Source organism: Oncorhynchus tshawytscha, linkage group LG06 (assembly GCF_018296145.1).
Source record: "Oncorhynchus tshawytscha isolate Ot180627B linkage group LG06, Otsh_v2.0, whole genome shotgun sequence".
Classification (NCBI taxonomy): domain Eukaryota; kingdom Metazoa; phylum Chordata; class Actinopteri; order Salmoniformes; family Salmonidae; genus Oncorhynchus; species Oncorhynchus tshawytscha.
The window spans coordinates 34,028,536-34,046,775 of NC_056434.1; the positions used below are offsets into that span (position 1 = coordinate 34,028,536).

Sequence of the window (18,240 nt, forward strand, 5' to 3'; positions counted from 1 at the left end):
GTCAACCCCTATAACCATTCTTATTTAGTTAGAACTAAAACACCCCTGTGATCCTCGATGAAAAAAACGGCACAGACCAGCATACATTTCAAGCTGTTCCATGCTAGACCATGCTGGTCTATACTGGTCAGTGCTTGTTGGATCTTGGTCAAGCTGGTATGACCAGCATGATCCAGCTGGTCAAGCTGGTCTGACCTGGTTGGTCTGGTCTAGTTGGTTCTGCTGGGCAACCAGCCTTCGTTGTGTTTTCGCTGGTGACCACTTTGTTGTATTTTCACTGGTGACCAGATTTTGTTGTGTTTTTTTTGCTGGTGACCAGGCATCACTGTGTATTGGACACTGGTGACAAGCATAAACTAAAGTCACATCAAGTCACATTATGATGGTTTACAAAGTGATGTTTAATTCCTATTGGAATCCATCCAGAGTGGATTCCCACAATCCCACAATGAGAATGACTACAAGGGTTAGAAAGATGAACAAATCAGACCACACTCTTGGAAAAAAGCATGCTATCTAGAAGCTTAATTAAAGGGTTTGTTGGCTATCCCTATAGGAGAACCCTTTGAAGAACCCTTTTGCGTTGCATGTAGAACCCTTTCTACAGAGGGTTCTACATGGAACCCAAAAGGGTTCTACATGGAAGGGTTATCCTATGAGGACAGCCAAAGAACCCTTTTGGAACCCTTTTTTCTACGAGAGTACCTAAACCAGGGGTTCTCAAACTTGAGAAAAATCATCAGGGACCCCCTCATAATCTCAACACAACTCGAGTTAAATAAAAATAGCATACATGGCTAGACGGACTGATTTTGCTCCAGTACTGCTCTGGGCTTGCTCTGCCCAGCATTTTTCATTTCCTTCATCACTGTTATTTTAATTGGGCCTATTCTGTTATTTAGCCTACCCACCACTAATGCACAGAGATGTTGATAGTCGACCAAGAAATAGGTCACACAGCCTGCAGAAGCCCCAGAGACGTTTGATTTCTATATAGACTATTGTTAAAACAAAGAGGAGTCTATCAACTGTAAAATGTGAGCACAACAGAGACAGTTACAACTGAAGAATCTGATCATCAATAGGTTAGAGAAAAAGCCTTTTTTTAACACAGCTGCAGCATATCAGGTAGGTCCGTGTTTAATAGCCAACCACGTTGTTGAAATGTTGAATCTTTTTAGGATGGCCTACCAAATTATATTTATAACCACTTAAAAGTAAGGTCCACCCATTATTCAATGTCATCTAAAATTTGAATAGGTATCCGTCAATACAGGGTGTCTCCTATCCAGCCGTACCATACAGTCTTTGGTATGACTTAGTACCATATATGGGCAGCCATAAAGCCATAAAAGTGAAAGTCATACCCATGAGTCCATCTCAAGATAGCCTAGAGAAGAGGGGGGGTCAAATTAATCATTAGGTTCTTACGAACAAAAGTAGCCTATTGTCAATGTTCTCCACCCAGTGTTAACATATTTTCTCACAAAAAGTGTTAGACTGTGAAGCAGGTGAAATTAAAGATGGATAGTCAGGGCCAGCAGCAGGACAAATCAGTTGGACCTTTTATTTCCATAGGTGGGCACTGTTGCTAGCGAACTTGGAACATTGTATCAACTAGCCAATTCCGGGCCCTCAGAGTTTCTTGTGCCAGTAAGCTTGGGACAGACAGCTGTTTTTTAGGACATTTACACTGGATACAGTGGGGCAAAAAAGTATTTAGTCAGCCACCAATTGTGCATGTTCTCCCACTTAAAAAGATGAGAGAGGCCTGTAATTTTCATCATAGGTACATGTTGCCCAGCAACAGCCCCAAAACATCACTGCTCTAGAGGAGATCTGCATGGAGGAATGGGCCAAAATACCAGCAACAGTGTGTGAAAACCTTGACCTCTGTCATTGCCAACAAAGGGTATATAACAAAGTATTGAGATAAACTTTTGTTATTGACCAAATACTTATTTTCCACCATAATTTGCAAATACATTCATTAAGAATCCTACAATGTGATTTTCTGGATTTTTTTTCTTCATTTTGTCTGTCATAGTTGAAGTGTACCTATGATGAAAATTACAGGCCTCTCTCATCTTTTTAAGTGGGAGAACTTGCACAATTGGTGGCTGACTAAATACTTTTTTGCCCCACTGTATATGGGATCATCAGATCATGATATTTTGTTCTTTCACACTGAGGCTTGGTGATTATCGAGGCTGTGAGTGTTGGAAATATTTTTCAAATACTGAGTAACTATCATTCGCAATGGCTTCATTGACTTGTGTGAGGCAAAGAAAAATGACTGAGCTCGGCTTATTAGTGGTGTATGTGGTGAGTTAAGACAATCCGACATTGCCAAATGGGCACTTTAGTACATATGCATGCATTCTGGAGAGAGACGCACCATGTCTTTGCCACGCACCCCTCCCCTACTTCTTGATGCAACATTTTAAATTGTACGCAAGACACATTATCTGAACACATACAGTGCATTCGGAAAGTATTCATACCCCTTGACTTTTTCCACATTTTGTTATGTTACAGCCTCAGGCTAAAATGTATTACATTTTTTCCCTAATCAATCTACACACAATACCCCATAATGACAAAGTGAAAACAAGTTTCTAGAAATGTTTTAAAAAAGTACTAAAAATAAAAAAACAGAAATACCTTATTTACATAATTATTCAGACCCTTTGATTTGAGACTTAAAATTGAGATCAGGTGCATCCTGTTTCCATGAATCATACTGAACATACATGAATCATACTTGAGGTTTTTCTACAACTTGATTGGAGTCCACCCATGGTAAATTCAATTGATTCAATTGATTGGACATGATTTGGAAAGGCACACACCCGTCTATATAAGGTCCCACAGTTGACAGTGTATGTCACAAAAAAACTAAGCCATGAGGTCAAAGGAATTGTCCGTAGAGCTCCGGGACAGGATTGTGTCGAGGCACAGATCTGGGGAAGGGTATCCAAAAAATAGTGCAGTATTGAAGGTCCCCAAGAACACAGTGGCCTCCATCATTCTTAAACCACCAAGACTCTTCCTAGAGCTGGCCGCCCGGTCAAACGGAGCAATTGGGGAAGAAGGGCCTTGGTAGGGAGCTTATCAAGAACCCGATGATCACTCTGACAGAGTTCCAGAGTTCCTCTGTGTAGATGGCAGAACCTTCCAGAAGGGCAACCATCTCTGCAGCACTCCACAAATCAGGCCTTTAAAGTGGCCAGACAGAATCCACTCCTCAGTAAAAGGCACATGGCAGCCCACTTGGAGTTTGCCAAAAGGCACCTAAAGAACTCTCAGACCATGAGAAATATTCTCTAGTCTGATGAAACCAAGATTGAACTCTTTGGCCTGAATGCTAAGCACGTCTGGAGGAAACCTGGCACCATCCCTACGGTGAAGCATAGTGGGGGCAGCATCATGCTGTGGGGATGTTTTTCAACAGCAGGGACTGGGAGACTAGTCAGGATCGAGGGAAAGATCAACGGAGCAAAGTATAGAGTGATTCTTGATGAAAACCTGCTCCAGAGCGCTCTGGCCCTCCAACTGGGGCATAGGTTCACCTTCCAACAGGATAACGACCCTAAGCACACAGCCAAGACAACACAGGAGTGGCTTCGGGACAAGTCTCCGAATGTCCTTGAGTGGCCCAGCCAGAGTCCGGACTTAAACCCGATTGAACATCTCTGGAGAGACTTGAAAATAGCTGTGCAGTGACACTCCCCATCCAACCTGACTGAGCTTAAAACTTCTTAGGGCTGAAATCCCGTTAACGGGATGATATGACAACAGCCAGTGAAAGTGCAGGGCGCCAAAATCAAAACAACAGAAATCTCATAATTAAAATTCCTCAAACATACATTTATCTTATACCGTTTTAAAGGTCATCTTGTTGTTAATCCCACCACAGTGTCCTATTTCAAATAGGCTTTACAGCGAATGCACCACAAACGATTATGTTAGGTCACCACCAAGCCACAGAAATACACAGCCATTTTTCCAGCCAAAGAGAGGAGTCACAAAAATCAGAAATAGAGATAAAATTATTCACTAGCCTTTGATGATCTTCATCAGATGATACTCATAGGACTTCATGTTACACAATACATGAATGTTTTGTTTGATAAAGTTCATATTTATATAAAAAATCGGAGTTTACATTGGCGCGTTACGTTCACTAGTTCCAAAAACATCCAGTGATTTTGCATAGCCACATCGATTCAACAGAAATACTCATCATAAATGTAGATGAAAATACAAGTTATACACATTCAATTATAGATATCCCTCTCCTTAATGCAACCGCTGTGTCAGATTTCAAAAAAACTTTACGGAAAAAGCAAACCATGCAATAATCTGAGACGGCACTCAGAAAAATAATAAAATTATCCGCCATGTTGGAGTCAACAGAAACCAGAAATCACATTACAAATATTCCCTTACCTTTGATGATCTTCATCAGAATGCACTTCCAGGAATCCTAGTTCCACAATAAATGCTTGATTTGTTCGATAATGTCCATTATTTATGTCCAAGTAGCAACTTTTGTTAGGGCTTAGGTATAGAAATCCAAACGCTCGTGCAGGTCCCACATAACTTCGGATAAAAACTTTAAAAAGTCATATTACAGGTCGAATAAACATTTCAAACTAAGTATAGAATCAATCTTTAGGATGTTTTTATCACAAATCTTCAATAAGGTTTCAACAGGAGAATTCCTTTGTGTATAGAGAAGCCATGGAACGCAGGTCGATATCATGTGAAATGCGCATGACCAGGAAATGGCTCTCTGCCAGTAACCTGACTCATTCAGCTCTGATTCAGCCCCACAACACAGTAGAAACTTCATTCAAGTTTCTAGAGACGGTTGACATCTAGTGGAAGCCCTAGGAAGTGCAACTTTACCCATATCCCACTGTGAATTCAATAGGGGCTGGGTTGAAACCTCAGATTTCTCACTTCCTGTTTGGATTTCTTCTCAGGTTTTTGCCTGCCATATGAGTTCTGTTATACTCACAGATATCATTCAAACAGTTTTAGAAACTTCAGAGTGTTTTCTATCCAATACTAATAATAATATGCACATATTAGTAACTGGGACTGAGGAGCAGGCCGTTTATTCTGGGCACCTTTCATCCAAGCTATTCAATACTGCCCATGCAACCATAATAAGTTAATTAAGAGGATCTGCAGAGAAGAATGGGAGAAACTCCCCAAATACAGGTGTGCCATGCTTGTAGCGTCATACTCAAGAAGACTCAATGCTGTAATCACTGCCAAGGGTGTTTCAACAAAGTACTTAAAAAACTGAAAATATTTTACCTTTATTTAACTAGAAAAGAACAAATTCTCATTTACAATAACGGCCTACCAAAAGGTAAAAGGCCTACCGCAGGGACAGGGGCTGGGATTAAATACAAAAATAAATGTAGAAAAATATAGGACAAAACACACATCACGACAAGAGACAACACCACACTACATAAAGAGAGATCTAAGACAACAACATAGCATGACAGCAACACATGACAACACAGCATGGTAGCAACACAACATGACAACAACATGGGAGCAACACAACATGGCAGCAGCACAACATGGTAGTAGCACAAAACAGGGTACAAACATTATTGGGCACAGACAACAGCACAAAGGGCAAGAAGGTAGAGACAACAATACATCATGCAAAGCAGACACAACTGTCAGTGACAGTGTCCATGATTGATTCTTTGAATGAAGAGATTGAGATAAAACGTATATTTATATTTTTTCTTCAAAACTTTGGGCAAAAATGTAATGGGGTTTTGAAACATTTTTTTCAAATAGGGTTTTCAAGCTTCTGAATATTGCGGGTAAATGCTACCAGTAGAAGCCAATGTTTCAAATAGGCCTAGCTGGTGCATCACTATCACTAGCTATCACTAGCTAATAAGGATGAAATCCGAGCACGAGCACGGAGCGTGACTGGGTCAAGCTTAGAGGAGCTTATGAAGTTGCTGGAGCCGTTCGCAATCCATTTACTGACCTGTAACATGGCCAAGCTAGAGCAGCTTGTGAAGTTGTTGGAACCGTTCACAATCCACACTGACCAACTTCAAACGGACAGCAAGTCACTGTCTGATGTGGTGTCGTGCCTTCTCAACCTTGAGGCACACTTGCAGTCAACTACTGTTGCAAAACAGTTGGCACAGGTCTTCCTGAATTCAATGCGAGATGGGCCCAAGTGTGTCTCTGGTACTTTGCTCAACAGACATGGAGCCACTGATGAGGGAAGCAGTCTTTTGAACTTCAGCAAATACGAGAGTACAGCCGTGGAGCTGCAGGACCCCAGAAAGATGCCAGCACGTTGAATCAGATATATGGAATGGGTTACAAGGTTAAGATTAGTATGCAAGATACTTATAATTCACAGCAGACAGCATCTCATTGTATAGAGACCAGGGTCTGTCCCTGGAGCCATCTCTCCCTGGTACCTTATAGAACAGAAACATTAACTCGTGCTCTGGAATGCGGTATCACCAAAAGACATCTAAATCTTCCAGAGGCCCATCCTCAGTACAACACACACAGATGAGCATTCTAACCGCCCCTTATTCGGTTGAATAAAACAACCATTTGATGCAATAACAGCATTAAAACATAATCCTTTAATTTCTGTTCTGACAAGATAAACCAGAAAATCTTATTTGGTTGAACACACACACCGCACACAGGCTGGAGTGAAATGGTAGATTGTTGTGTTGCATTGCTAATGTTTTTGCTGTTGTTGCAGCTATTTTTATTAACCATTTTTGATGGGGTTAGTCAGCGATACATGTTTAATATTACATGAACAAAACGTGTCAAACTACAGGTTGGAAAGCAAATGGATCCTGCTGAAAAGAGAAGACTATTCTATCTGTAAACTATCAAGTTATCAACTTCCAAATAGGCCTATTGAGTGAACAGCATTGTTTCACCAAGCGAGAGAATAGGTTTTGATATGAGTGCATCAGGGGGCACCAGTGAGTGAGCTGAGCGTCATTGGGTGAGTCAGTGAAACAGGAAAAAAATGTAGGACTATAATTTCCTTCTCATATTGTACAATATGAATGTCTCCACACACCTACAGTAGGTCTAGGTTGTTGATAGATTATAGACAAGTTTGTTATTATTTATCTCAGATTGTCAGTTTGTCAGTGTCAAAGTAACCTGTCATTTCGATCATTTGAGAAGTTAAAAAAAATATTCAGCTAAAGTCTCATCATCTAAAATGATGTAGAATTGGATGAAATGCATTTATAATGGCCACATTTCCCCCGAACCCTAGAGTACAAAAAAAATCCCCATGTGTGCAACTTCTGCAATCACCTCTACTCTACTGATCTATACCAGTAAGCAAAAACAATGATAATACATGCAATGCTTTATTATAAAGGATATTTTTATCATGCCTTCTGCTACCTCAGAGCACCCTGGGTCACCCCCCTCTTGGGCTCACTTGAGGTGGCCATTATGGCATGAAGGCCAGATTGGGCTCACTTGAGGTGGCCATGATGGTATGAAGGCCAGATTGGGAAATTAGCCGGGACACCGGGGTTAACACCCCTGCTCTTATGATAAGTGCCATGGGACCTTTAGTGACCACAGAGTCAGGACACCTGTTTAACATCCCATCTGAAAATCAGCACCCTACACAGGGAAATGTCCCCAATCACTGCCCTGGGTGATTGGGATATTTTTTTAGACCTGAGGAAAAGGTGCCTCCTACTGGCCCTCCAACAGGGACTCTTTTTTTCAATTTAACTAGGTCAGTTAAGAACAAATTCTTATTTACAACAACAGCCTAGGAACAGTGGGTTAACTGCCTTGTTCAGTGGCAGAATGACAGATTTTTACTTTGTCAGCTCGGGGATTCGATCTAGTAACCTCTCAGTTTCTGGCCCAACACTCTAACCACTAGGCTACCTGCCGCCCCATAAATTAACCAGGACTAACCCTGCTTAGCTTCAGAAGCAAACCAGCAGTGCGATGCAGGGTGGTATGCTGCTGGCATACTTACCTGCAATTGTATTTGCTAAAGCCTGTTTTGGCTAAACGCTGTTCGCTGACAGATTAGCCGTGCATTCCCGACTGTAGGGAAGCCTCGTGATTGGGCTACACACAAACCACATCTAGACAATGTTTTATCATCTGTGGCTAAATTATAAGCCTACTCCTGGTGTAGTATTCAGAATTATTTCATTTCTTTCTGATCAGACAGTAGTAATTCTATAACTTTGGCAAATGTATTTCAATTGATCAGGGGCAGCACCTCCAGAACCCTTCATGTGGCTATTATTCTATTAGGAAATCAATTATGAAGTGCAAGGCTGGAGAGATGAGAGTTGCAAGCTCATGTCTATCAGCAGCTCAAGCTCACACTGAAGTCGTGCAAATATGTACAAAAAGCATTTCAGCAGATTTTGTGTGTTTTTGTGGGTCACTTAATGTGAAAAGATTCACATTTTTGTACAACTTAATTTGTTAGAAAAAAAAAACATTTTGGGGGGGCAAAATTCTAAACAATCTATGAAAGTTATTAAAGCAATGCATGATGGGCAATGGTGATCTACACTGCCTTATTTTTGTGTCCCACATTTATTTATATAAAAAACAAACGTGTTAACAACCAAATATTATTCATCAACCAAGTCACTAAAATAATTATAATATAATAGTAGCCTTAAGGTTTAAAAATATATATGTATATTAATTCCAATACTATTTTCTATGCTTGTTTATGCTTAATACTTTGGGATACTGGTGCACTTGTCTGAAAGGCTCTTTTTTGAGTAGACAACAGTAGGCCTACACAATTTTCTTCATAATGCAAGGCTCCAGTTTTATTTTATTTTTTTCATATAGAAGGCAATGTTGAATTCTATGAGGGTTGCCATATTGGAGAAAATATTGATTAAAAAAAAATAATAATAATTGTGGTATTGATGAGGATGTTTGATTGGGGAATAGGGATACATTTTTATGATGGGACATGTTAAAACCCACCATAATACACACACACACACACACACACACACACACACACACACACACACACACACACACACACACACACACACACACACACACACACACACACACACACACACACAGACACACACAGACACACACACACACACACGTTTACCCACTCACTTTGTTGGTACTCATGTTATAGCCAACTCTTTACTTTTGTATGAATTACTTTTAATAAAATATTTGTATCTAGTTGTCATGTCTTCATTATCTTTAACTTGTTAAATGTTTGTACTTTGCATGCTTCAGTAATGGTTAAATAGTCTTAAATAGCTTTTGGTACATTTGCCATTTTTATTCCAATTCTGGGTACTGTCACGCCCTGACCTTAGATGTCTCTGTTTTGTTGCCAACCAAGCTTCTAAATCACACATGTGTACTACTTGGTTCATACTCTGATCCTTTGATTGGATGGACAACATGTTAGTTCATAATGCAAAAGCTTTGATTGGTTGGAGGATGTCCTCTGGAAGTCGTCCTAATTACCATGTAGGTCTATGGAAGGGGAAAGGAGCATGAATCTCCTTGGTTTTGTATTGAAGCCAATGTAGCCAGAGGAGGACAGAAAATAGCTCTCTTCTGGCTACACCTTGATGCTAGAGGATGCTGTAGAGAATACTGTAGATCTTCATTGCAAAACAGTGTGTTTTAATCAGGTATTTTGGGACTTGAATATATTTAGTATGGTTTTATCTAAAAAATAACATTTTGACGTTTAATTATTTGTAATATTTCTGAAATTCACTGAGTATGGTGGTCCTTCCCTTCCTCCTCTGACAGGCTACAAGAGAAAGCAACAGAAGGGGACGCTGGCCCTTTAACAACAACCAAAGAAGTAGGCTATCACATACATGTTTGTTTGTTTGTTTGTTTGTGATAATGTGTGATGGAGAATCTCTTTCCGGACGATGTTAAAGCAGCCAGCCCACCAGTATCAGTGCTCGCTGTCCATTCATTCGTTTGTTAATTTAGCCTATGTTGTCTATTTATTTATAAAACTAGATTATCTATTTCATTGCTATCACGCGCTCTGTCGTTGTCTAGGGAGATTACGTTATTTCATTGCCTATACATTACGTAAGGCAACGGTGGCTGGGGAATCCCAATACTGATTGATATTAAATAGGCTACAGAATGTTCATACATTCAAGCATAGAGTTTTTAACATCTTCTGTTAATAGCCGAATCTGTTCATAATATAGTTTACGTCTGTCATATTATGTGGCTTTTTAAATACAGGTTGTGGTGTTACGTTAAATGAAGAAACGATAGAGTGAGAGACATTCAGAGAAAGAACAGGACACGACAGACCGACAGCCGTTTGGTCTCGCTCTGGGGGTCGACCGCTACACGTGCACGAGAAGCGGCAGAGCAGCGGCAGAGAAAGAGTGAGCGGAGAACGGATTCCTCTTTGTGTACTCCATAATTATTATTAGTAGGTTATTACACTAGTAATCCTAAAATTGTCGTTTGTGGGTTCGTCATTAATAAGAGTTTAAACTATAGGGAGAGTAGAGGAGAACTGTGCCACTGTAGTCGCTATGGCCGCTCTATCAGGAGGAGAAATGTGCGTCAAATACCTGATGTTCGCTTTCAACCTCATCTTCTGGGTGAGTCACTACTTATGCTATTAAAGGGACTGTGTGTGTGTGTGTGTGTGTGTGTGTATGTGTGTGTGTGTGTGTGTGTGTGTGTGTGTGTGTGTGTGTGTGTGTTGTTTTGTCTGGCAGACAACAGCAGGTTTAGATTCATATAAATTACAGCCTCTTTGTAAGGGTTTATTCCACACATGTAGGGTAGAGGTAGTGTAGAGCTAGAGGAGGAAGATTCCCCAGTGAATCTGTCTGGTTCCTCTCCAGGTTTCTTTCATCTTCAATTAAAGTTATATGTGCATTGTAAAGGGGTTGGCGATAATTTGACAGTAGCTTACAGGCAGTTTGTGGCAAGTATAATTCTGTATTTCATATTACAGTACACCTACTGTAATTATAAATACGGTTTCAAAGCAAGTACTGAAACTATTATACTGTAAAAGTAAATACTACCGTAATCGGAATAAATTAATATATGAATGGATGAATTAATGAAATTCATTGAGGGGAGGAGTTTGTATTTCACAGTATTTTACTGTAATTACAAGGGATTGGTGCAAGCAGGTTCAAATCAAATCAAATCAATCAAATCAATAGTTTATAGGTTGGCTGTTAGGTAAAGTGTTTACAAAAAGTGTTAATAAGACAGATACAACAATACCATGCTCCCACTCGTGGGAAAAAGGTTTTGGGCAGTCCAAAAAATATGATACGGTACTGTATTATGTGGGGTGTAATTACAGTACCATTCGAAATACAGCAATTCTTTCCCTGCCCACAAACTTTCCCCACAATGCACCATCATTTACATTATTTAAACCATTTCAGAGTATTTTACTGTTGGTAATACAAAAAATGACATATAATTTACCGTTTTCAGTTAGTGTGTGTGTTTGTGTGTGTGCATGTGTGTATCTGTCTGATGGGGGTTGTCAGTATCTGCTTGGGGAAAGTGGAACAGTGATTTAGCTGGCCATGACTGGACTAAGAAGTGGCCTCTTGTTGGTGAACAATGAAATAATCTCACACACAAACACACACTGGCCAAATAATCCCTGGTGGCCGAGTGACCCAGTGTGCACAGCATTTCAATAACTCAGTGTGTGTGATATTGTGTGTTTGTGTGTTGTACTTTGTGTTGTGTCTTGGTGGGGTGTGTGACGGCGTGTGACGCGTATAGCCCCAATGCAGATGAAAGAACAGAGCTCCCCTTGTTGCATGATTCAGAACATGTGTCCATGATTGTAGGTAGCTACAGTATCTATGGGTGTGTGTGTGTTAGATTCTGCAGCTGGTGAGGGTGTATTAGCAGTAGTGTAGTTGTGTAGTGCGAGCAGCATGATTAGATTAAACAAATTAACTCAATCACTTACAGAATAGACCAACTCAATCATTCACAGAGTAAACCAATTCAATCATTCACAGAGTAGAACTCAGGTTATCTGCGCTATCCTCCCTCCCCCAGCCCACCTCCTCTACCTTTCTGATCAGGTGACTCCAGGGCGTGACAGTTACTCCCTACTGCTTTCTCTTTGTATCACTCTATGCTCTCTTCATCTCTCCTCTTGCTTTATCCCTGTCACGCTCTGTGATACTGTCTAGGGAAATAGGAGAGAAGTGTTAATGAGTTAGTTATTGCTCTGTTACACACAGAGATCACGTTAGAAACATGGAAGTGTTTGGAAGGATCAGGTGTGTGAAGTACCTCATGTTTATCTTCAACTTCTTCTTCTGGGTAGGTCTACTTTAGTTAGATTGTGTGCGTGTGTGAGTGCGTTTGTGTGTGTGTGTGTTGAATGTTCCCTTCCTCTTTAACTAGGCCATTTTTTCCGAACTGAGAACAAGGCATGAGTAATCTACCCCGACTCACTGAGCTTATCTGGCCTCGTTAGGTTTGGTCTGATCAGACATGTTGTCCCCACTGCAGAACACACACACACACACACACACACACACACACACACACACACACACACACACACACACACACACACACACACACACACACACACACACACACACACACACACACACACACACACACACACACACACACACACACACACACACACACACACCATGGAGCAGAACACCATTCTACATCAAGGTTCTTTGCTAAAATGAATACTTAATTAGACTGAGGAGGTGGTTTGAGGAATGTGTGTCTGTGTCTGTGGTGGCGGCTCTGGTGGTAAGTCTGTAGCAGAATTTATACTGTATGAAGGAATCAGGCCGATGACCTCCTCTTCTTCTTTCCTCTGTGTGTTAGCTTACCCCCAAGTCACACACATGCATAACCTGACATAACCCTGTTTCTCAACATGTCCCTACCTGCTCTCTCACCTGGTTTTCCATGCCCTGGGATAGGTGTGTGTGTATGATATCTAATATTTTGTGTCTGTATGTGGTAGCTTGCAGGTACAGGAGTGCTGGCTATAGGGTTGTGGTTGAGGTTTGACCCAAAGACCAGAGGACTGTTTGAAGGAACAGAATCTCCCTATGTCTTCTTCACAGGTAATGCAAACACTCACATGCAAGCACGCATGCATTCACACATATACTGAACACAAATATAAACGCAACATGCAACATTTTGAAAGATTTTAATGAGATACAGTTCATATAAGGAAATTAGTCAATTGAAATAAATTCATTAGGCCCGAATCTATTGATTTCACATGACTGGGCAGGGGTGCAGCCATGGGGTACCCAGGCCCAGCCAAACAGAATGAGTTTATTACAGACAAAAATACTCCTCTTGATATGCCACACCTGTCAGGTGGATGGATTATCATGGCAAAGGAAAAATGCGCACTAACAGGGATGTAAACAAATTTGTGCAAAAACATAGAGAGAATAAGCTTTTTGTGCGTATGGAAAATGTATGGGATTTGTTTTATTTCAGCTCAGGAAACATGGGACCAACACTTTACATGTTTTGTTTATATTTTTTTTCTCAGTACATAATCAAATATCTCTGCAGAGTCTCTGATGTTGTTGGTGGTTGCGTGTGCGTGTGTAGGTGTGTATATCCTGATAATAGCAGGGTTGTTGATGATGGTGGTGGGGTTCCTGGGATGCTGTGGTGCGATTCAGGAGTCTCCCTGTATGCTGGGGCTGGTGAGTTATACCTCCTCTCCTCTTTTTCTTTCCCTTTGGTATTCAGTTGGTCTGTTATGGGGCTGGTAGTCAGATACTATGTAACTCTTTGTTTCAGTATAAAACTGTTTACAGAACAGATTCAAGGCCAGAACTCACTATCTATCTATCTATCTATCTATCTATCTATCTATCTATCTATCTATCTATCTATCTATCTATCTATCTATCTATCTATCTATCTATCTATCTATCTATCTATCTATCTATCTATCTATCTATCTATCTATCTATCTATCTATCTATCTATCTATCTATCTATCTATCTATCTATCTATCTATCTATCTATCTATCTATCTGTCTGTCTGTCTGTCTGTCTGTCTGTCTGTCTGTCTGTCTGTCTGTCTGTCTGTCTGTCTGTCTGTCTGTCTGTCTGTCTGTCTGTCTGTCTGTCTGTCTGTCTGTCTGTCTGTCTGTCTGTCTGTCTGTCTGTGTCTGTCTCTGTCTGTCTGTCTGTCTGTCTGTCTGTCTGTCCTCATAAACTATGCGTAAAATAGTACATTTAAAACGGGACAAAATAATAATAAAATTAGTATGATACGTTACGGTTGGTATGGTTACATAAGACAGGTGGTTACTTAAGGATAAAACTAAAGTAGGGTTGTTGGTTGGGGTGGATGGGTGGCAGTATAAAGCAAACGTCTAGCAACCCAAAGGTTGCGAGTTTGAATCTCCTCATGGACAACTTTAGCATTTTAGCTAATGAGGAACTTTTCAACTACTTACACATTTTTAGATACTTTGCAACTACTTAGCATGTTATCTAACCCTTCCCCTAACCCTACCCGTAATCATTTTTAGCTAACACTTACCCTCACCTCTAACCCCTAGCTTAGCTAATGATAGCCACTAGCTAACTTTAGCAACCTAGCTAAAATTTGTAACATTTCATAAGTTTAGCAAATTCGTAACATATTGTACATTTTACAATTTCGTAACATATAATACGAATTGTAATTTGTAACATTTCATATGAAATGGGTGATGGACATCCACAAATTATTACATACGATACGCAACATATCATACTAAATGGAGTGTCTCTGATTTACATACAGGATAATATGAACTGCACTGAGACCAGGTTGGTCCCTCTCTCTCTGTATCTCTCTGTCTCTCTCGATTTCTCCCTCTCGTGTGTGTGTCCTAAGTCCCTTCTGACCGGGGAGTGCTTTGTGTCAAAGGGCACTTGTCAAATGAAATACACAGCGGTTCATGTGCATATTGGTCTCTTGCAGTTCTTCTTCTTCCTCCTCATCATATTTGCCATTGAGGTCGCCGCTGGAATCTGGTGTTTTTCCAACCAAAGCAAGGTCCCAAAACATATTACATCCCCTTTTCTGTGTTACATTAAAGCCCTTCCCCTGCTATTATCTGTGTTACATTAAATGCCTTTCCTTTCTTTGTGTCACATTGCAACCCTTCCCCTACAGGTGGTTGATGACATCACTCAATTCTACATGGAGACATATCAGAACTACCAGAACACTCGACAGGACACACTGAGGGAGACACTCCGTCTCATACAGACTGGGGTAATCATGTGTTTAATTGGTGTGCAGCCATGTTTGGGGGGTTGGGAGCAGAGACAATACATATTTCCAGATAAAAACAGATGGACAACTAAATTACAATTCAACCTTATTTGTTACAGTTGGACTGCTGTGGTACAGGTTCCGTTGTGGACTCTGCCAAAGACACCTGTCCCCCAAGAGACGGGCTGGTTAGCCTCATTACCAAGGTAACCCCCTGCTCTGTGATTGTGTTTGTGTTCAGGTGTTCCTTTTTCTGTATCTCTACAGTCCCTCCTTCTGCATCTTTACAGCCCCTCCTGATTTGGCCTCGTTTTTGAGCTTGGTCATTAATAATTGCAGTGGCTATTACTGAAGCAAAACGAGAGTTGTCTTGAGGGGGTGGTTTAATGCAGGCATCTCTTGTGTATGTGATCACACGTGGCAAGTGTTTGTACAGTCACTCTGCCAAAACAGTACACAGTTACAGTCACTCACCCTTCTAGATAACTTGAAGCAGTCTTAACATTTCTTGCATCTTGAAGTCGCCGTAGCTTGTGCTAGCCAAGTTCTTTCGCTAATTAGCTTCAGCAGGTTGGTGTGTGACCGTGGTAAAGTTGGTTTGACATTGGGTAGCCTATCTCTGAGGCTAGTTAGGGACCGTCAATAAATTACACAATGTAAATGGGACAGTATTTTAGTTGTCTCAATAAATGCCTTCAATATTTGTAAATGCATGTTTTACATTTATAGTTGGTTTGAGGTTTTTAAAATATAGACATTTGGAGCTATTGACATTGTCCTATGTACATTGTATATTTGACTGATGGTACCTAACTAGCCCCATAGGGATAATGTCAAATCAAATTGAGCAAGGGCATTGGGCCAGCTGTTGGCAGGATTAAAAAAAACTCAACCCAAGGAAATCTGTTACAGTACCCTTCATTCTGTGACAGACATTTTTTCCTATCATCTTTCACATTTCAGTTTTGGACAAGACTGACCCAAATTATTACTTTTAAACTTTGTAGTAAATTTTGTCACTCAAATAAATGTTTTTGACTCACATAGATGCCACATTTTCAAAATGAAAAGTTGCTTTTTAGGGGCATTCACTCTTTATTATGTGTGTATGTGTTGCAGAGCTGTCCTGATGCTATAGATGAATTGTTTGACTCCAAGCTGCACATCATAGGAGGAGTGGGCATCGCCACTGGAGTTATCATGGTGAGACACACACACACAGTACAACGGAAGACCATTTTATCCAACTACGCTCCATTACAGATAGATAGGTTGACAGAGAGACTTCCCTACAGTAAAGAACTCTTCATTTACTCTGCATTTCCCATTATATTCCACAGATGTTTGGGATGATCTTCAGCATGCTGCTCTGCTGTGCCATCAGGAAGTCACGGGAGATTGTCTGAGGATGTCATCGTTACCATGACGGTGGCCGTTAATGTTGCATGATGTCATTCCTAGTCACATGAATTCTGTCAACCAATAGAGAGGCTGTGTGTTGAGAACGGTCGGCCTGAGCGCTAGCAGCCGTTCAGGTCCACTGGCCAACCAACTGCCATTTAGTTAGAGCCTCTAACCTCTGTAACAGGATCTGCTACACCTGGTTCACCTGGCATTAAGTGCGCAAGGGTTGCAAAATAAATATAAACATGCATGTTATTCAGTAATTTCATCCAAACTGCTTGCACGTATCAACTGGCGTCTGTGTATCCAGGCACTAAAATAGAACTTGGTTCTATTTTAGATGCTTGATGCTGCAAGATCCGCCTCTCCCATCTATTCATTAGTTTTTACGAGCATACTAACCCACGTGGGTGATTGAAAGATGAGGTCCACACTCCAGTCCAGTTGGTGGCAGTAATGCACATTCAAGTTGGTTGCCAACCGCCATATAAAATCCACAGAAGAAGAAGGACTATGAATGAGGAGAGATTAATCAAAGAAAACTAACTAAGAACTAACTAGGTTTTCCTTTATATGAGTGGATTAATTGTCGAAGTAGAGAACACACGACTTTGTATGACTCAACTATGGGTAAAAATTCTACAAAGGTCCAGCTAATAAAAATACCATATGCATTTCAGAAACAGCAATCTAGCTAAATGTCTATGAATGTTTCATGTGTGTTTCGACATGTCCCATAATTACTATAGTTGGTCGACAGTTGATTTTGGTATTTTAACGCGTCTGTTAGGGATAGACAAAATCAATGTTGAGCCGGTTTGGTCAGCATGTAATCACAGCGCTGCACAAATCACCTTGGCTGTGTTTGCACAATTCTGATCTTTTTATCACTCATTTGTTTTTTGACCAATCAGATCAGCTCTGAAAAAGATCTAATGTCATGAAGTGATCTAGATTAGCTAATCTGCACAGTGCTTTTCTCAGGTTGTTCCTCTTGAACACAGTGAATCTGCCCAGTGCACAGGTTGACCCTCCTAAACCATCATGATGATAACATCAACAACATGCATGCCAGTCTTTCCTGGTTGACTACAACTCATCCTCTCCGTCTCTTTCTCTACCCAATTTGAAAATGCCTTGAAGTCTCTGACTGTTTTTATCTAGGTGAGTTGTAGTCAGTTTTACAGCATATCTAGGTCTCTTCTAGATAAGAAACTTTTATAACACCCTTGCCATCTTACACAAAACAAATTAGCCAAATAAAATGTAACATCTGATCTTCATTCTGTGTTTATTCTGATCTTCATCCTGTGTGTATGTAATGAGTAAGAGAGGAAAACATGTCTGTCAGCCTCCACAGCTTCCTGCCACTGTGGAAAAGAACAACCTGAAAAAAAAAAATCTGTCTCTGTCTCTCTCTCTCTCTGTCTCTCTCTCTCTGTCTCTTTATCTCTGTCTCTCTATCTCTGTCTCTCTCTACCTC

General features: G+C 40.6%; 1 protein-coding gene across 2 annotated transcripts; it reads left to right on the plus strand.

Moving 5' to 3' along the window:
• The first annotated feature begins 9,901 nt into the window (after positions 1-9,901).
• LOC112252468 (CD9 antigen-like) lies at positions 9,902-18,040 on the plus strand. Of its 2 annotated transcripts, none has more exons than XM_024423707.2 (8): positions 9,902-10,676; positions 13,070-13,172; positions 13,681-13,778; positions 15,057-15,131; positions 15,252-15,353; positions 15,473-15,559; positions 16,473-16,556; positions 16,694-18,040. In XM_024423707.2, exons 1-8 carry the CDS (start codon positions 10,608-10,610, stop codon positions 16,757-16,759), a joined length of 684 nt encoding a protein of 227 aa, XP_024279475.1. In that variant the 5' UTR covers positions 9,902-10,607; the 3' UTR covers positions 16,760-18,040. The 2 variants fall into 2 exon arrangements, with proteins under 2 accessions (XP_024279475.1, XP_024279476.1); XM_024423708.2 differs by lacking the exon at positions 9,902-10,676 and adding an exon at positions 11,249-12,393.
• The last annotated feature ends 200 nt before the right edge of the window (positions 18,041-18,240 follow it).

What these genes read in the sequence shown, in the direction of transcription:
- LOC112252468 (XM_024423707.2), top strand. Translation starts at nt 10,608, where the DNA reads ATGGCCGCTCTATCAGGAGGAGAAATGTGCGTCAAATACCTGATGTTC. An exon ending in CTTTCAACCTCATCTTCTGG is followed by an intron (nt 10,677 to 13,069) that starts GTGAGTCACTAC and finishes TGTATGTGGTAG; the next exon opens with CTTGCAGGTACAGGAGTGCT. An exon ending in GTTTTTCCAACCAAAGCAAG is followed by an intron (nt 15,132 to 15,251) that starts GTCCCAAAACAT and finishes CTTCCCCTACAG; the next exon opens with GTGGTTGATGACATCACTCA.